A 26673-nucleotide genomic window follows, 5' to 3' on the forward strand; every position below is an offset into this window, starting at 1 on the left:
GTATTGCAAAACACTAGGAGAGGGGGGGCTTTTGTCTACTTCAAACACTGCTCAGGATGAACTTGCTTTCTGCAAGGACCCTTATCACAGTTCCTGAAATCTGGCAGTGAGAACACATATCTCTTGTCAGAGGACAGACATAATTCTCTCTGCCGCACCCCCCTGCCTTTTTTTTTTTTTTTTCCCCTTACTCCTCCTTCACCCATGGTATGACAGAAACTGGCCCCCACACACAAAGTTACATCCACAGTTACAAAGAGAAAAGCCATTAAGTTGGTATTAGCTATCAAAGAAAGTCACTTCCCTCCTCCAAGAAAGATGCATGGTACTGAGTGACAAAGAACAAAATTCCACCTTCCATCAGCCATCATTTCATTGGTTTTATCCCAGTTTAATAGATTATTTATCAGATTTCTGTGAGACAGTTACCTCTAACACAAGGGGAAAAAAAATAAAATCACACCAACATATACACACAAAACAAGATACACAAAATAGAGCTAAATTTATATACAGGTTATTAGCAGCTAGACTCTTAACTTCATTTAGTACATGGCTTTACTTACTACAGTTTTAGGCACAGAGAAGAATTTACCAGTAGGATATTTGCTATAATGAAGGGCCACAATGAATACCTCATTCCAAGTCCTCACTGGGCCAAAATCTGTTTACCTAATGAAAAATCTTAACTCTCACTTCCCACCAGCTGAGGACACAGCCCAGCACAAAGTATGAAAGAACATGATCCAGCTAATGCAGCATACTGCAGCTTTATACTTCAGATATTAAACATCTAATTTATGTGGGTTTTTTTAAATAGGGTTATATTACAGATTTATTGAACAGGACTGCATTTCAATGAAACAATTAGTGTCAGGGTTTTGGTTTGGCCCCCCCCCCCGTTTGCCTAGCATGGACTTTCAGCTATAAACCACTCAAAGAGCTAGAAAGAAGCTATTAGATGTGAAGATTGTGTTGTATGCACTTCACATTTATAACAAAGAATTTACTTTAAAAGGATTTAAAAGCACAAAGGTCGTGAAACATTTATATTTACTTAGCAGGTTACATTGATAAGTTATGATGCATCATGCACATGTAGGACTCCGTTCCAGGCTGCACTGAACCAGGTGCTTGAAAGTATTTTCTGTCTTTCTGATTTAGGACTACAGACTCAGAGCCCAGCAAAACAAGTACGTGCTTTACTTTCAGCGTACAGGAAGCCTTTTTTGTTTCAGCAGCACTTCTCACATTTGATTATGCATGTGTAAGTGCTTTGCCAGACTGAGGAATGGCCACATATTTTAATTACCGATTGCTTATGTATAGTAAGCCTGTCACACTGAGGAACATGATCACTTACCCAGTGAAAAGGCTGAAAGAAATACTACATAACAGAACCAGCCAGATACCATAACAACACAATTAAAAATTTAAGCAGCAAGCAGATAATTAAAAAAACAAAAAACAAAAACCACTTTAACTTATGAGGCAGGTTGAAAATGACGCAAAGATTTTTCCTTCACGACAGCTTCACTTAAAAGTACAGCTCAGCAAGTCTGAAATACTTTTATCACAAGGACTACAGACTTGTTTATCACAGTTACATCAGAGCTTCTCACTGAAGGGTGTGCCAGTTTCTACAATAGCTGCTCCCCTCCTCTTCTCCAAGGTTATTACTTAGCTACTCGGGGAAAAAGAGGGAGTTGCTTGAGACTTTAGAAAGTGCAGAGAGTGAGTTTTTCCCTTTAGAAAAAACCAAAACACTGAGAACTCTTAAACATGCAGGAATAACAAGAAATTTATAGGGTCCAGAGTTTGGCATTTGATTTTAAAATGGCTATTTTTGATGTTTTCATGTGTACAAAAAGGGAAGTGAGTTTTAATGTAAAAGAGCAGCTTTGCCATAAAAAAATCATACCACCACAAAAATATATTTTGGGACCATCTTTAAAAGCATGTCTGTTGAACAAAGGCAAAATAATGCCAACTCAGACCAGTCAGCAGCTCCATGCTCTTACATACAGCTCTCTCCTGTAACTCCACTTAGCCTGCAAGAATTTTGGCTGTAACTTGTTATGCATTGGCAGGGCATAATCAAATAAGGCTGTGAACAGAGGATCATTGGGGCTGTGATACTACAGGCTTTTTAGAAGTAACAGAACGCACAACTGTTCAATGTAGTACAGCTATTGTTCAAAAAAAACAGTTTTTTCATGGGAACCCCAATGTAAGAGGTAAGACTTTTAACATTAGGTTCTCTCATTTGGTACAAAATTAACTTGTTCTTATGGCTTCCCTGCTATAAGATCATCAGTGGTACAGAACAGTTGGGGTCACAGATTGTCAGGAGACTCTTTGGCTGTCAGTGAGAAAACCGGTGCGTGGTGCATATCCTTGAGGCTTATCTGGTGTCTTTCACTGGACGCTTAGGTTGCTAGAGTGTGACCAAACAGCAGGTGGCTGGGAAGAAAGGCAAGACCTCAAGCAAAGCAGCAGAGTGATGCAGTCACCCACTCAAAGCTTGGGCTGCTTTGTCAAGAAGGTCAAAACAGAAACCCCTTCTGTACAGTCTCGAGTCAAGTGGGCACAGAGCGAGGAAGGCGACTCTGCCCCGGTAGGAAACAAAGCCAAGCCAGATAACACAGACAACAAGAAGTCATGGAGGTGTGTCACACTGGTCAGAAATTTCAGTTTTGACATTTTCTTGAGCTCCCATGAACAGACATAGACATGTGGGCAAGACAAATGGAGGGAACTCTCTGTTTTGGCTTCAGAAATAGCACAAAGAAGATTTACTGTTCGGTTTGCTACGTACAACAATACTGCACTGTACACTTCATTAACAAGATGCTGTCTCATAGTCCAGCATTACTTAAATAAAATTCCTCTTAGTCACAAAGAGGAACAGCTGAGTTTCTCTGTAGGAAGGACAGCTGAAACCCGCTGCTGTAAGTGACCATACATGGTGCCAGTCCTTCTAGGATAAACACCAGCAGTCATTCTGCAGTGTCTAGTACCTCCTTACTTGCCTGAAGCAGAGAAAGTCTCCTTTCTTCTTCCGATCTGTTTGATCCTAATCCTGTTGGGACTATCCTAGCACAAAGCCAACAAAGCCATGATACGACTTCCCCGCTGTTGCCACAACATTCCCGTCCGAATTACACATTCTCTTTCAGTAGTCCCAGTTTCCGAAGTGCCTCTCTCCTAGCTTCTTCTGTTGAGCCGCGGCCAGAAAACTTTACCGTTATCCCTTGCGATCGAAATCCTGAAGGTCTAGGCAGTGAACCCGATCTTCTCCTCATATCCAGGTTTAGACTAGGTTGTTTATAATCATTAAAACTTTTTGCTGTGTCCTCCTGTGCATTGCTGACCTTCTTAGCAGCAAGAGCTATGTCTGGCTTGATTGTTACAGTTTTGCCCATAGGAAGGAAAGGGCTAGGCTCGCTTTTTAAAATCTCATGGATGTTTTGATATCCATTGGGAACAGCATCTGCCTGTTTCGGCTGCACATTAAGCTGCTGAGTGCTTGCAGCATGGTCCACTTGGTCCTCAGCTGGCTTTTCCTTAACTAGGCCAAGTTTTGTCAGGGCCTCATACCGTGTTTGCTCAGAGGAGAGATCCCTTAAGGAAGAACTTCTGTTACGTGACAAGAAATCATTTTTCTGCAGTTTCTCCTCCAGTTCAGCTGCCAGAACAGCTCCTCCATTGATGTTGGCCAGCACCTGAGCTCTCCGCTCCTGGACATTAACCGCTGCTTTTGAAATAGTCTCACTGAATTCTTTGCCACTGACATTTGTTATGTTGATGTTGCTCGGGAACCGGTGCAGTTTGGGTGCAGGTGCAGGAGGGTGCTTTGGAGCCACAGAATAATCACCGTTGGTTACTGGGCTTTTCTTCCTGTCCAAATTCCCTTCCTTAAGGGCACTGGGGAAGCGCACCCTGCTTTCTACCTGCTGCTCAGACATCTTCTGAGCCACGATGAGCGGAGTGGGGATAGAACGAAGCAGTTTTGGATGCTGCACAGGGGGAGGGGGCAGAGGGGGAAGAGGAAGCATCTCTGACATCAGTGGTGGTGGTACAGGGGGATGTGGGGGATGGTCAGCAGGTACAGTTGGCTTAGGGCTCTCAGCTCTCCAGGCAGCATCCAACGCTTGAAAGACAAAGTGGCAATAATGTCAGTAAGTCTTCACACAGAGTAGAATACAAGGCTTTCTTTCACCTATCCTTAGCAAGCATCTGTACCCTCCTCTCCCAGCCTTTCAAACTCAAACTCAGCCCACACTGCCAGAAGAAACTGTAACTGAACTCCTAGCAATGGCATCTTGTAAGCGACACTATGCTTCAAATCCCCATATTTACAATGCATTCACTAAAAGCCCCCTTCCTGCTATTCATTCACAGTCTGCATGTTAGCTCCGCTGTGTTTCAATGGCTGCTTTTTCTGTAAGACTTTTGCAGTTATTTTTTATTATAACAGCCAGGAGAGGACACATTACATCCCACTGTATGTGCTAGCTGATAAATCCATTCTCCAAGAACGGAGAGAGCAAACTCTACAGGGTGAAGAAAATACTATCAATAAGTTTGTAACAAAATGGTGTATCAAGTGCCTCTCAGCACTACAAACAATCTGCTATCTTAAAACTCTTAGCAACAGTATTAAGAGGTCTTTGAGAGAGGCAGAGTGTGAATACGTTGATGAACACTCATCTGCCTTGCTGCGATCACTCTGCATAATACTCAGTTCTGTTACAACTCTGTCACCAGGTAGGGGACAGAGAAGAGTCCAACAGCATCATATGCATGGACTCCATGAGAAAAAAACCCAACAAAGAGTTGCAATAACAGCAATAATTCCAGAAATCCCAAATCAAATTGAAATCATGGTCCTTAGAGCTCCTGATGCATAACAGATTCATCTTGAGGTAGTGAGGAAGGTACAGACTTTCTTCAGCTGTTTCTAATGAGAACTAGAATGTCAGGGCTAGATCAAAGGGAAAAAACACACTTTCAGGAAATACTACTACCTGGTTCCGTATCTTTGCTAGGAGGGCCTTCATGGTCACTACTCTCAGGTGCAGACTGTACTAAGTCGATGATATCTTCAGCCTCTGAATGACTGGACACATTTTCTTCTGTTGACCTTAGAGACTGACAGTGGATGCCACTGTCATGTAGGACCGGCTCCTCCAAGTCATCTTCTAAGGCATCTATAGTTTCCTCAAAGAACATAAGAACATCCTGCTCTTCATGAGTTAAGTATTTCAGACTCTCATCATCCTATGGGGAAAGAGAAAAAAGCCAGAAAGATTAATTCCTACGGACAAGTACAGGTAAGTACACTGAGAGCAAACACAGCACCCCTTTTCAAAGGCAGAAAGAGGCAGGATGAAACAGGCAGCAGTCACATCAGAGGCATCTCCTGCTTGATGTTTCACCCCTTCCTAAAGGAGCATTCAGCCACTACAATGCAAGAGGAAAAAACACAAAGCCAGGAGTTTACAGGGCATTAATTATGACTTAAGGACAGCAACTGGTATTTTGTCCTTTAAAGTACCCAACTCAAATGGATATTTTTTTGCTGAACGACAGCTGGACAAGACAAATTGCTAAAAGATCATAAATAAAAAAAGGCAACACCCTCTGCACACACCCCTGTGCCTTTACAAGGGTTAAGATCACTTCTTTGGGCTCCAGACTGGGGTAAGCTGTTTCAATTGCTGTGTCAGGTTCAGGGACAAGACTCAGGGAGCAGCATGGGAAGGAAGGGGTGCATTCCGGACAGTCCAACAAATGCATCGATTCTCTTTTTGCTCTACACCAAAGTGGGACTTGGCTTCTAGAGGCAGAGCTAGAGCTGAAATTTGGCTCTACCACTGCAATCTCCAAGTTATCTGAAGTTGCGTGATAGATTACAAAGAAGTAATAATAAGGAGGGAAAAGGTTTCTAAAGATTTTACCTTTGAGTTACAGAAAGGAAAATTTAGAGTAAATATGAAGATATGTTCCCTAGCAGCAAAGTTTCTTGGGGTATTTTCTCCAGCGGGAACAATCCTCTAGACTACAGAAGTGATAAATTATCACTTGGATTATCCAGTTCTCACTTTCTGAGTCACTGCTCTTGATTAACACTGTATCACTATGAGAAGCTAGGCTAGGCAGCAATGCACGAACTCTTTCCCCTCCACCTACACCCTAGGAAACACTTACTTTTCCAGAAGCTTGGAGATGACAAAGAACGATTAGGAAAGGCACTACATTAAGACAATGGATACAGGAAAGACATTTCCCAAGAGAGCTGTGTAAATTCTGGAACATAATGAAGTATTGTTGAAAAGTAAGTGAGGTTTTCCCTTTTCTGGATTGAATTTCTCTCCTGCCAGGCATATACTGGAAACTTTGCTGTCAATAACTTAAGAAGGCACCAGCAAAGCAATACAAGACCATTTCCTTTCTCATCTCTGCTTTTCACTTCTCCAAGGACATCTGATCATGCATGCAGGCAAGGTAACAAGGCTACTTCCCAATGGAGGACTGGGGGTATTTAGGTAAACACAAAGGAATGCAGTGCAAATATCCCAGAGGTAGATATGTTCTTGCTAGGGCAGAGCAACTTGCTTCAAACTCTGTGCCTGTTCAGATCATCTTACATTAGATTAGAATAGAAAAAGCTGTGTGCAGCTCTACCAGTTAACTCCTTGCACAAACAAAGCTTTTATCCCTGTCCTCAGCATTAAAAATAAGAACAATGTACCTCTGTAGAAAAGTAATGCCTATAGATTAAAGAACTATAAAGTGCTGCATTGTACCAAGTGGCTCTAAACACTCGAAATATTACAGATGAGAAAATAAGTGATTTAAGGCTCTTAGTTGCCTTCTGTGTGGCCTGTACAACATTTTCCCTGTAAATAAATGAATGACATAAGACCGACACACAGCGTTTCAGCCAGCCACTTTGGGGCAGGTTTTCTGATCTGTGGCTGCAATCACATGAACACAGCATCCTTCAGTCACAGCTGGCACAATTTTCTGTTAAAACAGAAGACTGAAGCCTTGCAGGGAAATACAACGTTGGTTTCAACAAGAGGCTCATGCTACAACTGCATTTCTAGAGACTGAGTTTTATTGCCATCAGGGTGAACGTGGTTTGGGGTGTAGATATTTGTAACTTAGTCTTACCATCCACAGTGCTCTGTCAGAAAAAAATAACTTATTCCAGCTTGCAGCAAAACTGCTACAAAAGCTTAAATTTGGATGCCATTTGCAATTGCCTATTTAAAGGACAAATTTCAAAGGCTGACGTATTCCACAGCTTGCGCACACCACATGGCAGAGCTCAGTTTTCAAAGGCCAAGGAAAGTTTTACGGCTGCACTTGAGAAGTGAGAGACAGACAAGCCTTTTTTTTTTCCCCTCCTTCGTGGATGTTGCAATCTCCTTCCTTCCCCACCCAAATACTCATACAGCTGCTATGTCTAGTAGGCAAGAGAATGACAGGAAAGGAGCTGTTGTTAGGTAGGCCCTAGCTGGAGCTGAACAGGGACTCCAAGAAGCCTTTGCTGTGGGTGAGCTCATTGCAAGAGCCAGACTTCCACAAGCAAAGGAAAAGAAGGGGTTGTGTTTAAGAATTTCATAGTGGCAGCAGATCCAGAATACAGTACAGTACAGAAATGACTGCAACACACTGTTCATTTAAAAGACCTGCTCCCACGTGAGCTCAACACATTTGATCAAGAGCTGTACAAAACAACAGGTGAATTGAAGCAAAGACCTTCAGAAGCCCTTCCTTCTGTTTCCGTGCTATAAGACTGAGCACTTTTCGATGCCAGTTGGGATTTGCAGAAGGACTGGTCAGCAGAGCTATGCCAAATTTACCACCCCTCACAGATCTTGCTGGAATGAGCACTTTCCCTTTAGATTAATGATCTGAAATGAGTAATCAACCCTTTGCAAATACATTTGTAGTAAGTGTCATACCTAGATGTGAATGGCCAACCTCGTCTCAGTTAGCACTTCAGTCTCTTTCCTCATGCAGTTTTCCTTCAAGATGACCAATATCACATCTCCTCAGCCAAAAAGACAGACAGCAGTTCTGGAGAATGGGCAGCGTTATGGCAGGTCACCGTACTGAGATGTAAGGCACACAGCCTGACTAGAAACTTCCTCAGGCAGGGCATGTTTCAGTTTACAAGACAAGGAAATCATCCAATTTTAGACACACAAGCACAGTGAAAATAAACCTACTCAATTTGGTCAAACCAAAGGAGTTTGGAGATGTAAAGCAAGCAGTGACTTGCTTTACCACTGGTCTGAGAACAGTATGGTATTATAAAATGCCCACTTGTATTACTAACAATATAGTAAAGCTTTTTTTTTTAATAGGAATTTTGTCATAAGTTAACTGGTGCCAGTTTTAACTAAGGTTACCAAGTCCATTTGCAAATAGTGCCTTTTTGACATATTCCGAGTACTGGAACAGTTCGTATTCTTTCTGGGCTGGTTTTCTAGGCATCTTTTTCTCCTTGAAGAAACTGGGTTTTCAACAGTCAAAGCAGTCTTTTCAGCTACTGAAGTTATTTACCTCATACATTCCACCAGCTCCCTACTCTTAATACACAAACACACTTCCCGAAATTAGATCGATCTCACGTATACCTAGCACTACCGACTTTAAAGCTACTGTCAAAAGACAGCTTAAATTTAAAATTTGAAAATAGTGCCTTAGCTGAGGATTAAAAAGACTGCTTGGACAGAAGAAATTTGGGACACAAACAGCTGAAATAGCTGAATATGCTCAGCTGGCATTAATATTTTAGATCTCTGTGCAGCCAAACGTTTCCTGCTTCCGCCAAACAGGAAAGAGTCTGTTATGACAGTGTTAGGTATAAAAAAGGAAAAATTAAGCAAGGAAAACAAAAAAAAAAAAAGGGAAAAGACCAGAATAGAATCTGTTTCATAGAAAAGATCCCTTTCCTACCTGTCCAAAACAGTAACCTAATATCTATCAGAGGCCCACAATTTTTCACATGCATCTGAAGAAATTCTTAAAGTCACACCCAGGCCTAGAATCTTAAAACCAGTACAGCTTTGACAGAAACAGAACAGCAGGGGAAATAACAGGACATCTGTAGCAGTCAAAAATAAATAAAAAAATAATTCCTTGTGAAAACTGCTAGAGAACCAAATTTCAATTAGCAAAATACCAGAACACCAGATTAAACTGATTAATGATAAATCACTTGACAGTGCCAAAGAATTAATAGGCATAGTTCCACAGTAGAGAAATGACTGGATGCTTCTCAAAAAAACATGAAGGGAGCAAACGATCCTAATATGTAGTAGAAAGAGACCAGTATAACAGCACTTATGCCTTAGCCTGTTAATAACAGAGCAAACAGTCCTACTTGTAAGGAGTGAAAGCTCTACATGCAGGAACAGTATCAGGAACAGGTACAAAAGCTTCAGCACAGAAGAAAAAGGCAAGTACCTCTGATTATATTTACAGGAAAGGGAAACAGAATGGGTCATACCACTGCATTGCCTAAGTTGGAAGCAAGAGATAAGAACAGGTCAGACCATGAACTACCGCACAGGATCAGACCAAAAAGTCCATTTAGCTCAGTAGCCCGCCTTCAGCCACCAAGAATGCACAGGACAGGGGAATGTGGCTGGGGGGAGGAGTATTCCTGTATATTGGATAGGTTTATATTTTTCTTCCCTGCGTCCTTCCAGTTTCCAGCAACACATTATTTAAGGACTTCCCAGTTGCATCCGTATCTGTGTACTTAATAGCCCTTAATAAGCTTTCTAGCATGAATTTTTCTTATTGTTTTAGTCCACTTAAATGGCTGGCATTCACAGCATTCTGTAGCAATGAGTTCCATAGTTTAATTGTGTGCTGCGTCAAAGAGTACTTCCTTTACAACCCACTATCTGATGATTTTGATAATACCATTTCATTTGCTGAAGACTATAATATTGAATGTTATTTTTTTCAGTTTGTTAACATAATTGTACCTGTGTGCTTCATAATAGTTAGCAAAGCATATAATCAATAGGTCATAAGTGAGGAAACAAAAAATACACTAGATTAACTGAAGTAAAACTGATTAAATTACTCCTAACCTAATTTTCAAAAAAGCAAGATAGAGCAATGCAAGATCTACTTAAACTCTGAAGACATCACCTTGGTTATCAAAGTTCGGCTGATAAGCTTAGAGTTTTCTTCCCTTTAATGTTTATGCTAGAATGACATTGAGAAAAATTGGAGACATTTCAGGCAAAAGCCACTAAGCACTGTCTATAAAAATCAAGTAATTTCACACCAATCACATTTCTCATGAAAGCATTACTGACTTGGCCAATAGGTATAAGCACAAGATGTCATATACCTTGATTTGAAGGCTTCATGACATGCCCCCCCTGCCACCCCCCCAACCCCCCCCCCTCCCCCCCAAATACACTCATGGATGAATAAGGAAACTATGCCTAGATGCAGTACTACAAGGTACCTGTGTAACTGGGGGGCAGGGGAGAGTTGTTTTTGGGAAGTAGCACGATTTATTGCAAATTGTATAATGCAAGAAATCCTGAACAGATTTATCTCTACACTTCTGAACTTGATACTTCACTGACAACAGTAGAAAATTAATTTAGTATTTGAAAATCCCCTTATGCTGGAAGATGTTGCTGCAAGAACTAAGGCAGAAGATACCTTCATGAGCTATATTAAGTGTGCCAGTAGTCTGTAACATGAAATTCAGTTGAAAAACACATTAGAATGATGAAAAATGTTTAAGTAGCAATACTAGACAGAAAGAACTGCAGGTCAGTTTAAGTGCTGTAAAGAGGAAAGAGCGCTGTTCAGGTATGCAAATGTCATTCTGGGATATATTAACCAGGGTGATGAAATAACAGCACTCCTCATTTGGAACACAGGGTTCCAGTTCAATCGCTAAACTTCGGAAAGGATACAGCCAAGCCAGATAGGGTCCAGAACAAAGCAAGGAGTGCTGAGGGTTTAGCTGCACAGGAAGGCTGGAAGAATGGAGCATGTTATGTTTTAAAACAGAGAAGGAGGAATGGGTGGTAGGCAGACACAGCCCTGTATGTATTTATATATATTAAAAGTTGACCACCTATATCATTACAAATAATTTTCTATACGTGCACTAAAGGTGAGACAAGTGGAAAGTGGCTTTCATTTTACAAGAATTTTAATCCAAGTATTCCTTGAAAAGCGGTGGAGTACAAAGAAACCACTTTGGAGGTTCAGGAATGGCTATCAGTGAGGGTTGAAGAGCAGAGCTGCCCACCTGCTGGAATAACATTTATCTACCTGATTGATGCTTCTTTGAAGCAGAACGATGCAGTTTGTGCACAGCGCATAAATTGTCTTCAGTATCTAAATTCTCACTAGCATATTCTACAGCAAGGCCATTCCTTGCTACGAGCCACGCTCTTTACCCTAGCTCTATACCCATGGCCCAAAGCACACAGTCTTCCAGCACCTCTTCCTCTCTACTTCTTGCCCTGCTGCTAGGAACAGTAACTCTTATTTTTCCAAGGCATACTGCTTCCAAGTCATACCAATATCAATTTAAAGTGGATGAAGCACAGCATAGCTCTTCTCTCCATACCATGTAAGGAATGGCTTCTGCCTGCCCAAAGACAGTTGTATCCATTGAAAGTATCAGTCAAGAATTCTTCTCATTTTTTGAGTATTGTTATTTAGCAAAGTAGTTGGACATGGAAAAAGACCTTATTTTACAGCAAAGCCTATAAAGTATCAGTATCAAGGGGAAAAAAAAACCACATTTTTATGAAAAGAATCTCTCAGGACTTTCCCTTGAATGCACCCAAAGTGCAGTTCAGCATCACAAGACTCTGCACACTCAAATTGTGAGGAAAAAAAGGTGGCAGTGGGCTAACAGACACAGAATCTGTCCTTTTCCACTAACTCCTAAAACTACACTGGAATCCTAGGACATCTGCAGAGAGCCTGGGGCAAATATAGTTATGTGGTACACTTAAAGAGCCAGGTCTGTTGCATTTGGATTATCTGTACTGATCCCAAAAGGACAAAGGTCATAGCAACTAACTTTTAGGCTCCAAGAGGCATCATAACCACAAAATAACGAAGTCAGGGCTGAGTTAAATGACTAAGTGTGCAAAATAAGATACTGAGGCAGTTCAGACTACTGACAAGATACTTGCTCTCCTTGTCTATGTAACCAATGTTCAAGATGTCACCTGTATTATACAAGGTGTCTGGTAGTGACAAGCTGTTTTCAGTGACTGTCTTGTTAGAGCCACAGAGGAAGCTACTTGGCGGAAGTAACAAATGGAATGAGACTGACATCTTTTCAGATTCATCGCCATCTTCCAGTTTAAACCACTTTATTAGTGACCAAAAGCAATAGTCACTTGGCCAAATTCTGGAGGTCATCACTGCCCCAAAAAGACTGGTGATGAACCGTGGCAAAAATAAAACAAATTAAAACAACGCCCACAGCACAATCTGTTGAGATTAACAAGAACTCACTATCCCTCAAACCTATCATTCAGTAAGATAGGTTGAAATACAGAAGGTATAGCACTGATGTCGTGTCAACAGAACCAAGGCACTGACACAGCTTATTACTAGCACAGTTCCAAGTAGCACAGTTCACTTTAGGCACAACCAGCACCTTTTAGTGTGATTTCACAGGCGATACTAGTGTTCTAGCATGTTGTTCACACCTAGAAACTAAAGCAGTTACTCATGGCTGAGAATAGATACACAGTACAATTACCAAGGTGAAGCACTGAAAGAGGATTTGCTTTAAGATGTCAGTCTGTGCTTGTTCCGTCAACGGAGGAAGACAAATTGCTTCAAAAAAAGTGAAGACCTAGTTTTATCTCCAAATTAAGTGTCCTTAAATTGCTGCAACTGTATTTCACTGCAAGTTAATTCTTATACCACATGTCAGAGTCATTCAAGAATGAGTTTTGGAAGTCAGAACTGTGAAGCAGAACAGAGTGGTTTTGTTTACCCTCCCCCTTGGACAGTGCAACAGATTCCATGTACGGAGAAGGTACACTTACCTCATGCTTTTACCAAGCATATGCATGGATACCACCTTCATTAAAAAGAAACCAGAATATTGTGCAAATTCATGTCCTCATCTGTAAGAGCTTTTACGGTTATGAAAGGTGGTGTGAGATGAAGATACCAAAGCAAATGTTCTTTCCATCTAAATGTAGGCTCTTGTGCTTGTCTTCAGCTGCTGTGATAGATGTTCAGGTCTGGATTTATGCTGCCAAATCTATCATTTATATGGAAAATTCTACTACAATCAAGACAGGACATCAGCACCTTGCTTTCCATTTGAAAAAATAAATTTGGTTTTAAGGATTGCGATTGTCAAACAATAACTAAAAGCACCTTTGCGTAGGTAAGAAGGTGAGAAATCTTGCAAAATTAAACTTAACTGATGACAGCCAACTGGTAAGGATCACACACAGAATTTTAAGACGTTTTTGCCTTATGGCAATTCATGTCCATCTCCTAGTCATTCCTAAACCAACAACCAGTTCCACAGCAAGTAATGCCAGCGCTGACACAGAGTATGCATGAACAGCCAACAGTCAGCCAAACCAGCTCTAAGCAGTCAGCATAGGCTAGTCCAAATGTTTGTCTCTATTATCACATCCCTAGGTTTTTCTGAATTCCACAAATGCAATACAAAGGTTATATTTAGTGACTAATGTAATTTGACACCAAGAAGCTTAAAAGCCTCTTTTTTGTAATCAAGTAGGAAGAAATCTGCAGCAGTACTGGCCTGTCATAAAAAGTACTGCTACACTTCTTTCCTTGGCAAGGCAATAAAAAAAAAAAATTAAAGTCAACCCTGACCTTTCTTGCTGTGTCTCTAGGTGAACAGACCCAGAAAGGCGATATATGAGAAGGCAGGTAAGTCTGTAGTTGCTCCGTTTCAGGGCTGTGAAGGGAAGGTACAGTGTTCCTGAGAGTCTGCCCTATACTTTCTCAGAATTAGTTTAATTAGAAATTTTCTACACAGAATTAGCTATCCCCTCCTATTCAGAAGATGCAGAAGCTTTAAGGGTCTAATGAACTTTGTAACAAAACTAATGAAGCAAGAAGTTAGGGTCTCTAGGAGCATATTCCAGCAACTAGCTTTTCCTCTTATAGATCTCCTGATCTGCTTAGTGGACTATAAAAATCACTCTTTTAGTACAAAATTATACACAAGGATATAGAAAAATAAATATTTGAAGAATCCTGCTGCTCTTTACCCTGAAGATTTCTAAAGCCTGTTCCAGTCAAGGCTGAACAGACAGAAGGCATCAGCCTGTAGAATTACACTTTTTTCCTCACACCAGATCACAAAAAGGAAAGACCTAAGCAGCACTAAAGCCTTGACTACTATTTACTTAAATCACAATTGGCAAGATTTCCTTCATGTTCAGTTCAACAGAGACTCCTTCTCAAACTCAGAAACCAAAATTATGCCTTTATTGAAAAGCATTTTAATTCCCCAACCTGTTATTCTACACATACTAGTTGTCAGCCTTATCAGACATGCCACCTACTATATTGCTGGAAGAACAGTCATGGAAGGGGATTTATGGCACCAGAATTAAAGGCATTTCACTTCCCTCATGCACAAACTCAAACAAGACAAACTAAAGGCTTCAGAAACTTCTTTTGTTGATGCGCAGGTCTGATGGGAATTGCCTAAACCTGCAGCTAGCTTTTACTTCATCTAGAGATTATTGCATTACAGAGTAGAAAGAGATTCCACTTCTAGCTGATGCATCATCATATTGGTTATCACATGGTAAGATCTAGTTAGACTAAAGGAATCTGTCATTCTGACACAGCAGACTCAGGATGAGACAGTAGAAACATACCGATTTATACATAGCCTCATTATTCAACACTGATTTTTTTTTTTTTTTTCAAATGACTACTTTCATGCCTGCTACTGCAGCTAAGAATAAAACCCATGGAAACGTAATTGGCAACTAGTTGATAACTGGGAAAACTGCAGAGTAATGCGTAGAATTAACTTGTATTTCTGCATGAAATTAAGTTGTAAATATTTAACAAAGTCCAGCTCCCACTGCCATTCTCTAAGATCCAACCAATCTTCATATAATAAACAACATACTCCAAATACCCGAGTCCAAATGGTGTACTTGGCTATGCTCTTGACCTCTTCCACCCTGACTCTTCACAACTTTTTTCCATCACAGATCAGAAAAGTTAAGGGACTAAATTTAGTAGTACTTGTTTCATGTTTTACCTAGCCACACAAGTTGAAAGATACAGCATAATATTCACAATTGCATTTTCATTAGAAACAGCCAAGAAGGAGCATAGTTACAATTACCTCCTGTTGCCAAAAAGCTCAAGATGTATCACAAAACCATTGCGCATTTCTGTGGTATATAGACAAATACAGGTATCAACTTGCCAACTTATTTCTGCCACTTATTCTTTCACAGAAAACTACTTCACTAAAAAGGAAGCTAGTAGGGAGGTCAAAGGGAAAGATACAGAATTCTATGTTTAAGGCAAAGCAGAAATCTAGATTTTCATTTAGGGAAAGCATGTTTACTGTAGTGTTCTTTCCTCAATTAAAAATGGATGCTTTTCAAATGGTTGTGATAAGAAAACCATGCACGGAACCATATCTGCTTTCTAGGCTTAGCCTGCCACAGTACAAACAGTACTGTTGAGTTCATTGCCTGAATCATCCTGCTAATTGGAAAAATGCAGAAGTGCATCCTACTCCCTCAATTACTCACATACTATTTAAATGGCCACACACTCATATTCACTAACGCAAAGACAGCTTTGTTTATGGTGACGTATTTGTTACTCACCTAATTATATGAAGGTGGAATAAGCCAAGACCTTCATTCAGTAGTGTCAACAAACAGCTTAAGCAAGAAACAGCATATAGAACTAACACCCTAAGTTCCTTTACGAGCTACTTAAAGCAAGGGCAGAGATGCACCCCAAACTGTGCACCACGTGTAGGTGGGTTGCACCAAGTAGCCAGCATAATGCATGCTCCATTCCTCCCAGAGACCTGGGAATGGTGGTATGTCAAGAGAGAAGCACTCTCCAAGCTCTCAGAGCTAGAATAACAAGCTGTTGTACCAAGTCAGAGCAGTTATTTCTAGCCTTTCAGTTTGTTAGCAACTCATAGACTACAAGCAACCATTTAGGACTAGAAATGACAAAAATCAGCACTTAAAATAAATCCTGGGATGTGAACAGAGCTACTGATGTAATTTGTATTACTAAACATAAGGTTCTTTAAACACTTACCAAGGCAAGATTCCTGCACCTAGCTTGGCTGCCATGATTTTCCACACCGCCACCCCTCTCCATGCTCCCATGTGCATGCTTTGGAGAGATTTCAGCTGCCATTTCAGGAGAATCTGAGAGGAGATTTCTAGGCATCACACTCTTATTGATCCCGACACTGCGTAGAATGCCATCAGTGTATTATGTAGGGCTGCCAGCCTTACTCATTTCTGAAAACAAGAACAATGTGTTACATTTAAATCTGGTTTTAAAATACTTGAAAAGGAGTAAAAAATAAATACTAAAAACGTATCCCTCTTGATAAAGGCCATATCTTTATGCTCTGGAAAGTGTCTACTACCTATGGGTACCTTTAAAAAAAAATAATTCGTCTTATTCTAAAAGCTGACTTTAAAATTCCAACATAGCAAGGTTCTATACCCCATCTCATGTGCTTCCAAACCAAATGTCTACAGTTACAAGCATGGACCCTGCATACACACCGGTCCTATAGATTCAATTTGTGTATTCCATTATGACACATCATTAACTGCAATAAAATCCCATCAGCTGAGATATCAACTGACCCAGTTCAAGCATCTTCATCTTTTATTAGCTTTTAGACAAGAATGCCATTTATCAGATCACGGGGGAAACAGAACCCAGTTCTTTTCCCAACACTGCTGCAGTTAATTCCTGTGCCAACCACTCCTGGTGAAAGGTCCACGAACAGAACTTGGTGCCATTTTTGTATCATCACATTACACAGCAAAATTGCTTTTTAAAGCTTACAGAGCTTTTATTTCACTAAGCCATGAAGAACAGTGCTTGTACATTTGGAAGATGCTTAATGGAACAGACACATGCACCAACACTTACTGGAGCAAAAGCCCCCAGTCTTTTAAGCTATCCTAGTGCTCAGTGCTGTAATACCCCTCTGAATTGTTGTCATCTCCCAAAACACTTTGGCAGAACTTCTTCCTTCATTCTCAAAGTATCACAAACAAATGACATCCTCGTGCACTAACTGCACAAACATGGGGTGGGTAAAAAACAGAACCTAACTAATTTATCTCTCCAAGATGTTAAAACATCCTTTGCAACAAGGAATTGCCTTGTTAGAAGTTAATTTTTTCCCCCACCCTGCCTGTGACCAGGAAACAGCAGTGATGCATTCCTCAGAACAGTTTGTTCTGAGGTACCATGTTATATGCAATCAGCTGGAACTGGATACCATTATCTCACACTGTACAAATGAAAGGAGATGGTCCTGCTTCCCAAGTGCTTCTCCCTTTGTTATAGTTCAAGAGGTAACATGAGAAGCAAAGTCAAGTCTGCATTTCCAATTCAATTGGATTACTTCTTCTTCCTCCCTTCCCCTGTCAGGCTGAGAAACCAGAACTCCTGGTAAGCAGATTACTGTTTCATAGCAGTGAGATAGCATCTGCTGGTACTGAGCAACAATTCCATCCTGCTGATCATTTCCTCCCAGGAGAGGGCTATGACATTACCAGAGGTACACACGAAGCTCCTTCACCCATGCCATAGCACCAACTGTGTCCTATGGGAAGGCTCCCACACAGTGTAGCTAGGCTGTGGTCCAGCAAGTCTTGGAAGCACAGTCCACAAACAGAGCACTGGATTGCCACAATAAAATCATCTGATAGACCTAATGTTCATAAGGCAGGCTAACAATTAAGATTTAGCCTTGCTTTTACATAAAGAACATTCTTCCTTTCTTCTATTAATAGCTAGCTATAAATAGATACACTGCATCCTCAGGATAATGGTCCTTAAGTGATGCCACAGAGGTACAAACATGTTCTTGGTCCTGGTTTTCAAAATCACAAGACAGGCAGACATGAGAGCACTGCAGCAGCTGCTGTACCTCTGGTTGCCGCGCACCCAGGCTCAACCCCAAAAGCTATGCTGCAAAAAGCTAAACTGGAAAAGAACAGCATCAGTCTAGAACACACACTGCAACAGCAGCTCCATCTACAAGAAACCCTGCGGCACTGAACAGCCACACACACAAGAACATATATATCATTTTTAGAAGGCAACATCATCAGCAAAAGTCTTGACTCCTCTGAAATGCTACTCAAAGCACAGACACAGATGTGTAACATTTTTAGGAGGCAAGACTATCAGAGAAAATTTTGAAAACTCAGATTCACCAAAAACACTCACTGATTTCAGATTTCATCCCATGACTTTAAAGTGACATTGGGACTGAAGAGTATTTTTCTAAGGAGGGACCAGCAAGAGGGGAGTACCACTACTGACATCCAACATAAGGTGAGTATTATTTGTCATCCGCACTTCTAAGCTGCAGCATTAATTTTTATCCAGGTATCCCTGGATATGCCACATTTGTTCAGTCCCTCAGTGATATATTATAGACAACTACTAGATTTCTGGAATTATACTCAGAGCTGTTTGTAAACATTTTATAGATTACATTACGAGGGGTTATAGCTCCAGATTACAACAGCCATCATAGACAAGACCCACATTTAAAGACTAAACAAATAAAGATATTAATCCAAGTTACCAAGAAACCAATCAATAGGCCAAAACTTTGAGGGAGAAGAAAATATTTAAGAGTACTGCTCTGCTTTCTCTGACAGCAAAACCTTAGCACAGCTAGGTCTAAACTTCATAATAGGCTATCCACATCCAGGACAGCAGGAACACCCAGAGTCAGTAGTAATAAACATTAAAGCCACAAGTTCAAAATAACAACAAATAACTCTGCTTCCAGCAAGCTCCTGGGGCTCATTTTGGAGCTCAAGTTCAGATGTTTCACAAAGCTCCCAAACAATGAATAAAGGCACTGACTGCAACTGGTTAAGAGACCTATGAACACAGGATGAAGTAGCAAGCATTACGGTACTGGTTCTGCTTGTGTTGTAAGCTGTGACTCCTTTGGAGGTTTTACTCATTTCAGAAAAGCTCAGGAGCTGTGTGATAGCTTGTGAGCCTGCAGAAAGGCAGCAAGGAGAAAATCTTGTTTCCTTCTATCTTTTACACCATCTTCAACACTTCAAGGGTATGTGTTACCAAGATCATAACCCATTCATATACATTGTTTCCTCTCCCCTTCTGTGGTTTTTTTTATGTAGGGGTTTCTCCCTTAAAACATATTTGTACAGTGCCCTGTGCAGCAACAGCTGATGTGAGGTTGCCTAACCCTGCTGGAATGCATAAAGCAAGCTTTACAAATTCCCCTCCTAACCATGGCTAACACAGAAGTCTCTTCACAATTTTTATGCTCTCTCTTTTAAGTGAAGGACTTAATGGATTTAAGACAGAAATAGCCAAGAAACTAATGAATTTCAAGACTACCCCCACTGCCTGTTTCAGTAGAATTGCCTAGGTAACAAGCAAGGGTTCAAAAAAATAAGGTGACTGTCCTGCTGTTCTTGCTCTCTGAGGATAACAGGCAGCTGTTCCTCCTGACCTTCAGAGATGCATTAAATATGAAAGTTGCTCACAACAGGATTTGTTGCTTGGTCTATTCAATGCATTGTAATGGGTTGTTTTTTGTCAGGTTTGTTTTATTTTTTTTTCATGGTTTAAGAGATATGTACCTGTACTATTAGGGATTAATAAAAAAAAGTCAGACCATGATACAAGAGTGCAGAAGTGTGACAGGAACAGTACTATTTGGAGAAAATATTGCAAATATTAAACCAAAAAAGAATTGCAACGGCCCAAAGATGCCATCAGCTGAAATGATCACTTCTCAGTTACACTAGGGCTAGCCTTTATGAGATATTTAAACCAAGTCACATATCATACATGTTTGTCAGAGACCAGTAGTAGGAAATTGAAATATTCAGAAGTTAACACTGAATTTTACTTCCAAAGATTTAATTTTGCTTTGACAGAGGCATATAACTCACAGACTGCATTAAGCTGCCATCAAAGTGAGGTGGAGTCTGTCCTTTCAAGAAGGATATTTTTATAGTTTTGCTGACTAAGATTACTTCTTCACTGAAGTTCAATGTTAGCACTGTTCCTACAGTAGCAGGAGATTTTTTAAAAATTGTTTATTAACAACCCTGTTTGAAGACTAGGTTATTAGACAAAAAAAATAAATAAAATCCTACAAAAAATTGAAGACATTTAGAGGCTAAAAGTCAACCACTACATAAGCCAGGAGCTGAAAGTCAGCAGATAGCATCATGCCATTTACTGCACGATATATTTAAAGTAAGTAGAGTCAACAATTTTTAGAGAGTTATCATACATTTTTAAAAGGGCACAATGAGTCTCTCCCTCCCTTCAATATACATACAATTTCTAGAACACTCTGCACGAACCATTTCTTAAGTTAGATTTCTAAGCCTGGACTGTACTCTGAGCATCACACATACTTTGCCTGTTCTTGAATAGCTATTTCTTACTGATGAAACTGAAACAGAACTGGCCAGTGAACTTCATGGTTTGTTTAATCTGTTTGCTGTATACAGACACACCAATGTACACTATCAGTTGCCTTGCACTCCACAGCAGTGCTTGAGTCTGGAGAGTTAAGCATCTGGAAAAAACATCTGAAAGCACTCTGAGGTCATCTGAAGTGTTTCAGTGGGATAGGTTTTATAAAAATGATGATATAGGGGCAGCCTTGAGACTTGTATCGCTATTAACCTCTGCCAGTTCGCAGCAGAGGGAAGAGTATGTAAAGCAAGGCACGCAGAGAATAGGAATTCATTCAGATTCCTGCATGTTGTGGTCAGCCACCAGGCTTTCCAAAACAGGCCAGGGATTTGTGTCTAATAACCTAATGACTTTTTCCTTGTATTATGTACTCCTGCAACATACCTTTAGGCCTGCTGTACACTATCACAGCTAAACAAAACCAACTGGTCCATGACATGTCTTGACTGAGCCATTGCTGTTACAAACTCCTCAAAACTGATCCAGTATGATGGACATATCTCCTCCTTATGAACACAGCTATCAGCAACTGAATTCTTACCTCCTTCAGTATATGAAAGAGTAAATTCTTGAGCTTTAGAGGTAACCCATGCCCTACTCTTGTGATATACAGTAAAATTCAAGCTTTCTGGTAGAAGAATAGACTAAGTAACAGTACTGCCTACCAAGGACAAACCTCACAGGGAAGCTGACTAACTAAGACTGAGCATGAAAACCCCAGAATCAGACAGTAAATTCATAAGCTGTTCTTATAGAAAGAGTCAAAATAAAACTGAAATAACAATCAACAGTGCTTGACATTTAGGAACAAAGTTAAACCAAAATTGGCCAACACTGTTAAACTCTAACTTTTATTCTCCATATCATAAGTGTAGATGCTTATGATAATAAGCTAATGCATTTTACTATGGTGCACTTTCCTTATCTGCTAATGAAAATTCCTGAGACAATCGTGGTTATTCAACATCCAGCAACCAGGAAATATTCCTGCCTTTATTTAGAGAGGGACTGTCACCATAGTACAGCCAGCCAAATAGAAATGCTGACTATTAAAAAAAAAACAACCACCCAAACCCAATAAAACCCCCAGACACACACACACAGAGTCTACAACAGTATGGTCCTCTAAACAAGAGCCACCAGGCCAACAGCATTTTTACAGACACTTCCTGGGACATCAATTCTGATTGAGATTTTCAGAATGGGTGACAAGTAAATTTGAACAATGTTTAGCGAAGTGGGAACTTGGGGTACTCTCACAGAAGCATGACAGACATGCAACTGCAACCAAAGTAACTGAGGGCTAACAACCATGCAAGACTCCCAGAATTCAAGAAAATTTAATGAAACTAACCCCATTATTTTGTTTTAAACTTTCAGATTCCTGGTTTGCACTTGTGACAATTCAAACTTTCCTCTACACACTGGAGAACTACAAAATCCGTTAGTTTTAAAACTAAACACAAAGATTCTCTCAGTCCTCTAAACCTGGAAGCTGAAGCCTCAAGAAACACACTGAATGTCATTCATACAACTCACGCTAGAATTGGCAAGAGCTGCCAACAGTGAAATAATTAATCCTGTGTACATAAGTTTTTAAAAGAACTAGATGGGCAAGGCACCAATTCAGTAAAACTTAAATCCAGCTGACTTCACCAGGGTATTTCATCACATGCTTAAATGGTTTGGTGAATTGGATCTCAAATTAAACGTAGCAACCACTTGAAAAGAAAGGAAACAATCACAAACCAACATTTTCATCATCTAATAATAATTCAATTGCTACACTGAATTCTCCAAATCACGCTTTGCTCAGAAACAATGCTTAAGGTCACATCTTTGACCATGTTAATCCAAGCCTCAAGATACCAGAAAGAGAAGGTTCAGTACTGTGCCTCATTCTTAACTGGTCTTTCTGGATTTTCAAGAACAGGCTTTTTAGTTTTTTGAGAACCTACATTTTAGAAACTTTGTTACCTACTGAAGGCAACCAAGCAAACACAAGACAAGAGACCTTCTGCGACAGCTTAGATCATCATTACCTCATCATCCTCTCTGCAGTGTTTAGGAAATGCTGCTTTTTTTAAATGGAATACCAATGGAATTACAGTGGAATACCAATACAGGATTTGATGATGCTAAGCACATTGGTCCACCCTCAAGACAGACTTTACTGGGGAAAGAAAAAAACCCACAATTGTGAGGCATATTCTCTCTTACACCCTGCAAGTAAACTCTGTTCCCAGTTCACTACATCAGCCAACAGCTTCAGGTGAACCCCATTACCTAAAGTGAAGGCCAGTGGCAATGGTTCATAGATTAACCAACCAGAGAAAGATCCCTGAAGTGCTCACATTTCGTATGTATTTACAGTACCAGAATCCCTCACTGCCCCAACTAAAAATAGAACTCCAGTCAGTGACAAGTAGTTACTTTTCTTTAGATTAATGTCTTACCCCAGGATAATAAGGCTCTCACTTGAGAAAGCTGAGATTTGTTGACCAGTATCTGCTCAGTGGGAAAACTATATACGATACCCAGGGCTCTCTAGTCCAGGGTTATGTGGGGTTTTAAACACATCCAGGTGACGGCTGGGGCCTCTTCTGAATACAAATGTCCTTATGTAAATTTCAACAAGGAAAGTGTCCAGGTCTTTTAAAGTTACTCTTTTTAAGTCCTCCCTGTTAACATCAGGGTGGTGCTATCTATGACAGCCACCACTTTAGAAACATGAAATGTATACAAACAATTTCAGGCACAGACTCCTCTGTAATTAGTCAACTTCTGTCTTGTTACAGGTGCAGCATCACTCAGGTTTAGGATTTCATTATGTAACTACTGCTACAGCCACAGCAAAGGTGAACCAAATCCTGTTTTACAAAGTATGTAAGACAGCAAGATAATTTTCAGCCCCAGGAGGGCTGTGTCACAGTCTCACAACTGGATCTTAGGTTGTTTTCCTATGTTTCTTTTTGTGACTGCTGTACTGGCATAGGGAGGAGGGCAGAAGACATCTGAAGCACAAAGGAGAGGTGTTTACTTTAAAAAGCAGCTAATTTAATGCACATTTAATTCTTATGTAAGTACATAAAGGTCTGCCTGCCCAAGGCAAACAGAGCTGAAAATAGTACTGGCAAAACAGAGCAGTAATTCTTGCCCTGGACTTGCCTTGGTACAGGGATAATCAATACACACCCAATTGAAAAGAATATCTTTAGGCAGTTAGTTACACTAGAAATTAAAATTCTTTGCTTTTATTTTTCATTAAAAAAAAAAAAAAAAGGAGGGAGGACTTGGTAACAGTATTTGACAAAGCCTGTCTGGCTGGCTCTGAAAGCAACATTCATATGCTCATTTATTTTCATGCTCCAGTATTTCAGAAGGTCGGTCAGCCTGAGATGTGTCAACTGCTCAGGAGTTATGTTGTTCCAGTTACTATACCCAACCAGCAAGCCCCTCTGCCAACATTCTTGGTTAATATTTCTCTCAGAGGCATGCAGAGAAAAAGCAGCTATGACCAACAGGAGAAGACTACTGACAAAATAGAGAAATGTACTATAGAATCTCCCTCTTCCTTTCCAATGCCAGGTATTACTTGTAATTCCAGTCATAACACTTCATTTCAGCTATTCACTCTCCATTGTAAAAAATGCCAACAAATCCTTGATAAGAGACACAGCTGGAAAAAAAAATCATTCCATTTTTGAGAAATAATCTTCATTTCTTTGAGACCTGAGTGAGCTTGAGGACACACACATGTACACCCCTTTGCTGTTTACACTCCAGCTTCCCCCTTGTACAGCAGTAATTACTGCAAAGGAAGGAGAAAAGCCACAATCATTACTTTTTACAGTAGCACCTGTACAAGGAAATCCATCTGCAGTGCTGCATTAGCCAAAGAGTCTTAAAATAATATCTTTTTATTAGCCTAAGACAGAAATTGCAAAAGCTTTTAAAACTAAGACTTGTGCTTTAGGGTTTGGAAAGAAGTCTTTCCTTCTGTGCCCTTCATAAAAGGAAGGGGAAAGGAAATAATTGTTACTTACATTTCTGATACTTGTTATAGTTTACAATCCACGCAAAATTTTTAGAGAGAGAGACAGCCTCCTCCAGATTTCCCTCCTATTTCATCGGCGTGCTTGCGACCGCAGGAATCATCTCTTGCTACACCAGTGCAAGGACCAAGAACAGAGCTCTGCTCTCAGCTGCCTCCTCCTCTCAGTGCCACAGTAAAACAAAAACTATTCAGGAAACACGCCCATGAGATCCTGGATTACTGAAAATCCCGAGAGTGTTTTTAAGGCTGTGGTTTCTCTTACGCGTACTAAACTTCACCTGAACTACCACCTTAAGCACCAGCCATCTCATGCTTGCCGTGTCCAGATGGAAAAGGCACTTGACGGGGTAGGAGGTGGAAAAAGATACTTTAATCTGCTACTGTTTAAGCCAACAGTTTTTCCAATAGTAACATTACATTGCAGTCAGAACACAATAAAAAGGAATAAGGCAGCTCTTTCCCATTACCCTTAGTCACACACACATCCCCAGTAACATCACACATCCAAAGTTTAACAATGCACAGGTACAAAACCTTTCCTTAATTATTATGCTCTCTAAACTGCCAGTTAGCACGTGCAAATTGTTTTTAGACAGGGTATGACGGGGAAGAACAAGAAATCCAAGGGGAAAAAAATAATTCCTTAACATAGCTCAAACTAAGCCTCCCAGGCAGCAGGGAAGCTCCTGGCTCGTAGCTTTTCCCTTCCCCTGCCCAGCGACCCAAGCCGAGCCCAGCGCCGCCCGCACCGCCACAGGGAGCCGCGCCGTCCCCCCCGCCGCTCGGGGAGCCGCGGTAACTGGCGGGGCGAGGAATAACGAAAAATCCCTTAGCAAGTAACAAAGCCAACACCGAACCGTTCCTATCGGGGGCTGATCAACGCGCGGAGCGCTCCGCGGCCTCTCCCCGAAGGGGCCGCTGAGGAAGACTGAGCCAGGGGCGAGGCGGGGCGGCGGGAGCGGGTCGCCTCACACCGGAGAGGAAACGAGGGTCCCCTCCGCCGGGCTCCGCGCGGGGAGCTCGCTGCGGGGAGGCTGCACTCACCGGCTGCGGGGAGCAGCCCGCACCTCTCCCGGCAGAGGGCGGGGAGGAGCCCGGAGGACGAGCGGCAGCGGGCAGGTGGCCGGAGCGACAGCCCCAGCCAGGCACGGGCTGCGCCGGGTAGTCGGCCCCGAACTCATGCGCACTGCGCCCGGCCACCACCCACGGCGGGCGGTTAAAGCGCCAGGCGGGGCTGGCTCACCCTGTGGGGGGAGCGGCGCCCCGTCATGGCTCCACCTCAGCTCGGGCGGGACCGGGCGCCTTTGATCCGACCCTCTGGGCAGGGCATAAGGCCGGTACTCCTCCCTACTCCCTGGGCGGATTGGGGCGGCAGCCTGCAGTACGGCCCTGTCCGGCCCGGGGGGCTGCGTTGTGTTGCTGACAGTCCCCCTGGAGCGGGGGTTAAACGCGTGTCCCCGCATCTACAGTGCTGCCTGAGGTGGCTTCGCTAAGCAGCGGTCCCCAGTGTCCCCTCAGCAGCGTGTGTAGGGCGGGTCCTCACAGCCCCCCTGTGAGGGTGGGGGTGAGCTGGGCACCATGGCGGCGCGCAGCCGTGAAAGTGGGAGACTATACCTTCGGGTTCCCCTGAGAGCCCTGAGGTAAAACCCTGCCCGGCGCTGGCTTCTCAGGGCGACGGGGGCAGCCCCGATCATGAGGGATAAACCGTGCTGGATCTGGTGTCTGTGGGGCTTGTTCCTCCACTGACCTACTGGGAAACGTTGAGGGTAAGAGGTGAAGGAGAAGCCGGTCTCTCCCTGGGGCCCCATGCTCCCTGCCTGAGCTTGCGTCCGCAGCCAAGAGGA

At 41.6% G+C, this 26673-nt stretch overlaps 1 protein-coding gene across 3 annotated transcripts; it reads right to left on the reverse strand.

The window, feature by feature from the left end:
• Positions 1-370: 370 nt before the first annotated feature.
• PROSER2 (proline and serine rich 2) lies at positions 371-26068 on the reverse strand. 3 transcript variants are annotated; one of them, XM_056341244.1, is made up of 4 exons: positions 25874-26068; positions 16348-16556; positions 5031-5283; positions 371-4153 (listed from the first exon to the last, which is right to left on the reverse strand). In XM_056341244.1, exons 2-4 carry the CDS (start codon positions 16480-16482, stop codon positions 3162-3164), a joined length of 1380 nt encoding a protein of 459 aa, XP_056197219.1. In that variant the 5' UTR covers positions 16483-16556; positions 25874-26068; the 3' UTR covers positions 371-3161. The 3 variants fall into 3 exon arrangements, with proteins under 3 accessions (XP_056197219.1, XP_056197220.1, XP_056197218.1); XM_056341245.1 differs by lacking the exon at positions 25874-26068 and adding an exon at positions 24819-25108; XM_056341243.1 differs by lacking the exon at positions 25874-26068 and adding an exon at positions 13900-13984 and having other exon boundaries at positions 16348-16469.
• Positions 26069-26673: the final 605 nt, after the last annotated feature.

This window comes from Falco biarmicus, chromosome 5 (genome assembly GCF_023638135.1).
Source record: "Falco biarmicus isolate bFalBia1 chromosome 5, bFalBia1.pri, whole genome shotgun sequence".
NCBI lineage: Eukaryota > Metazoa > Chordata > Aves > Falconiformes > Falconidae > Falco > Falco biarmicus.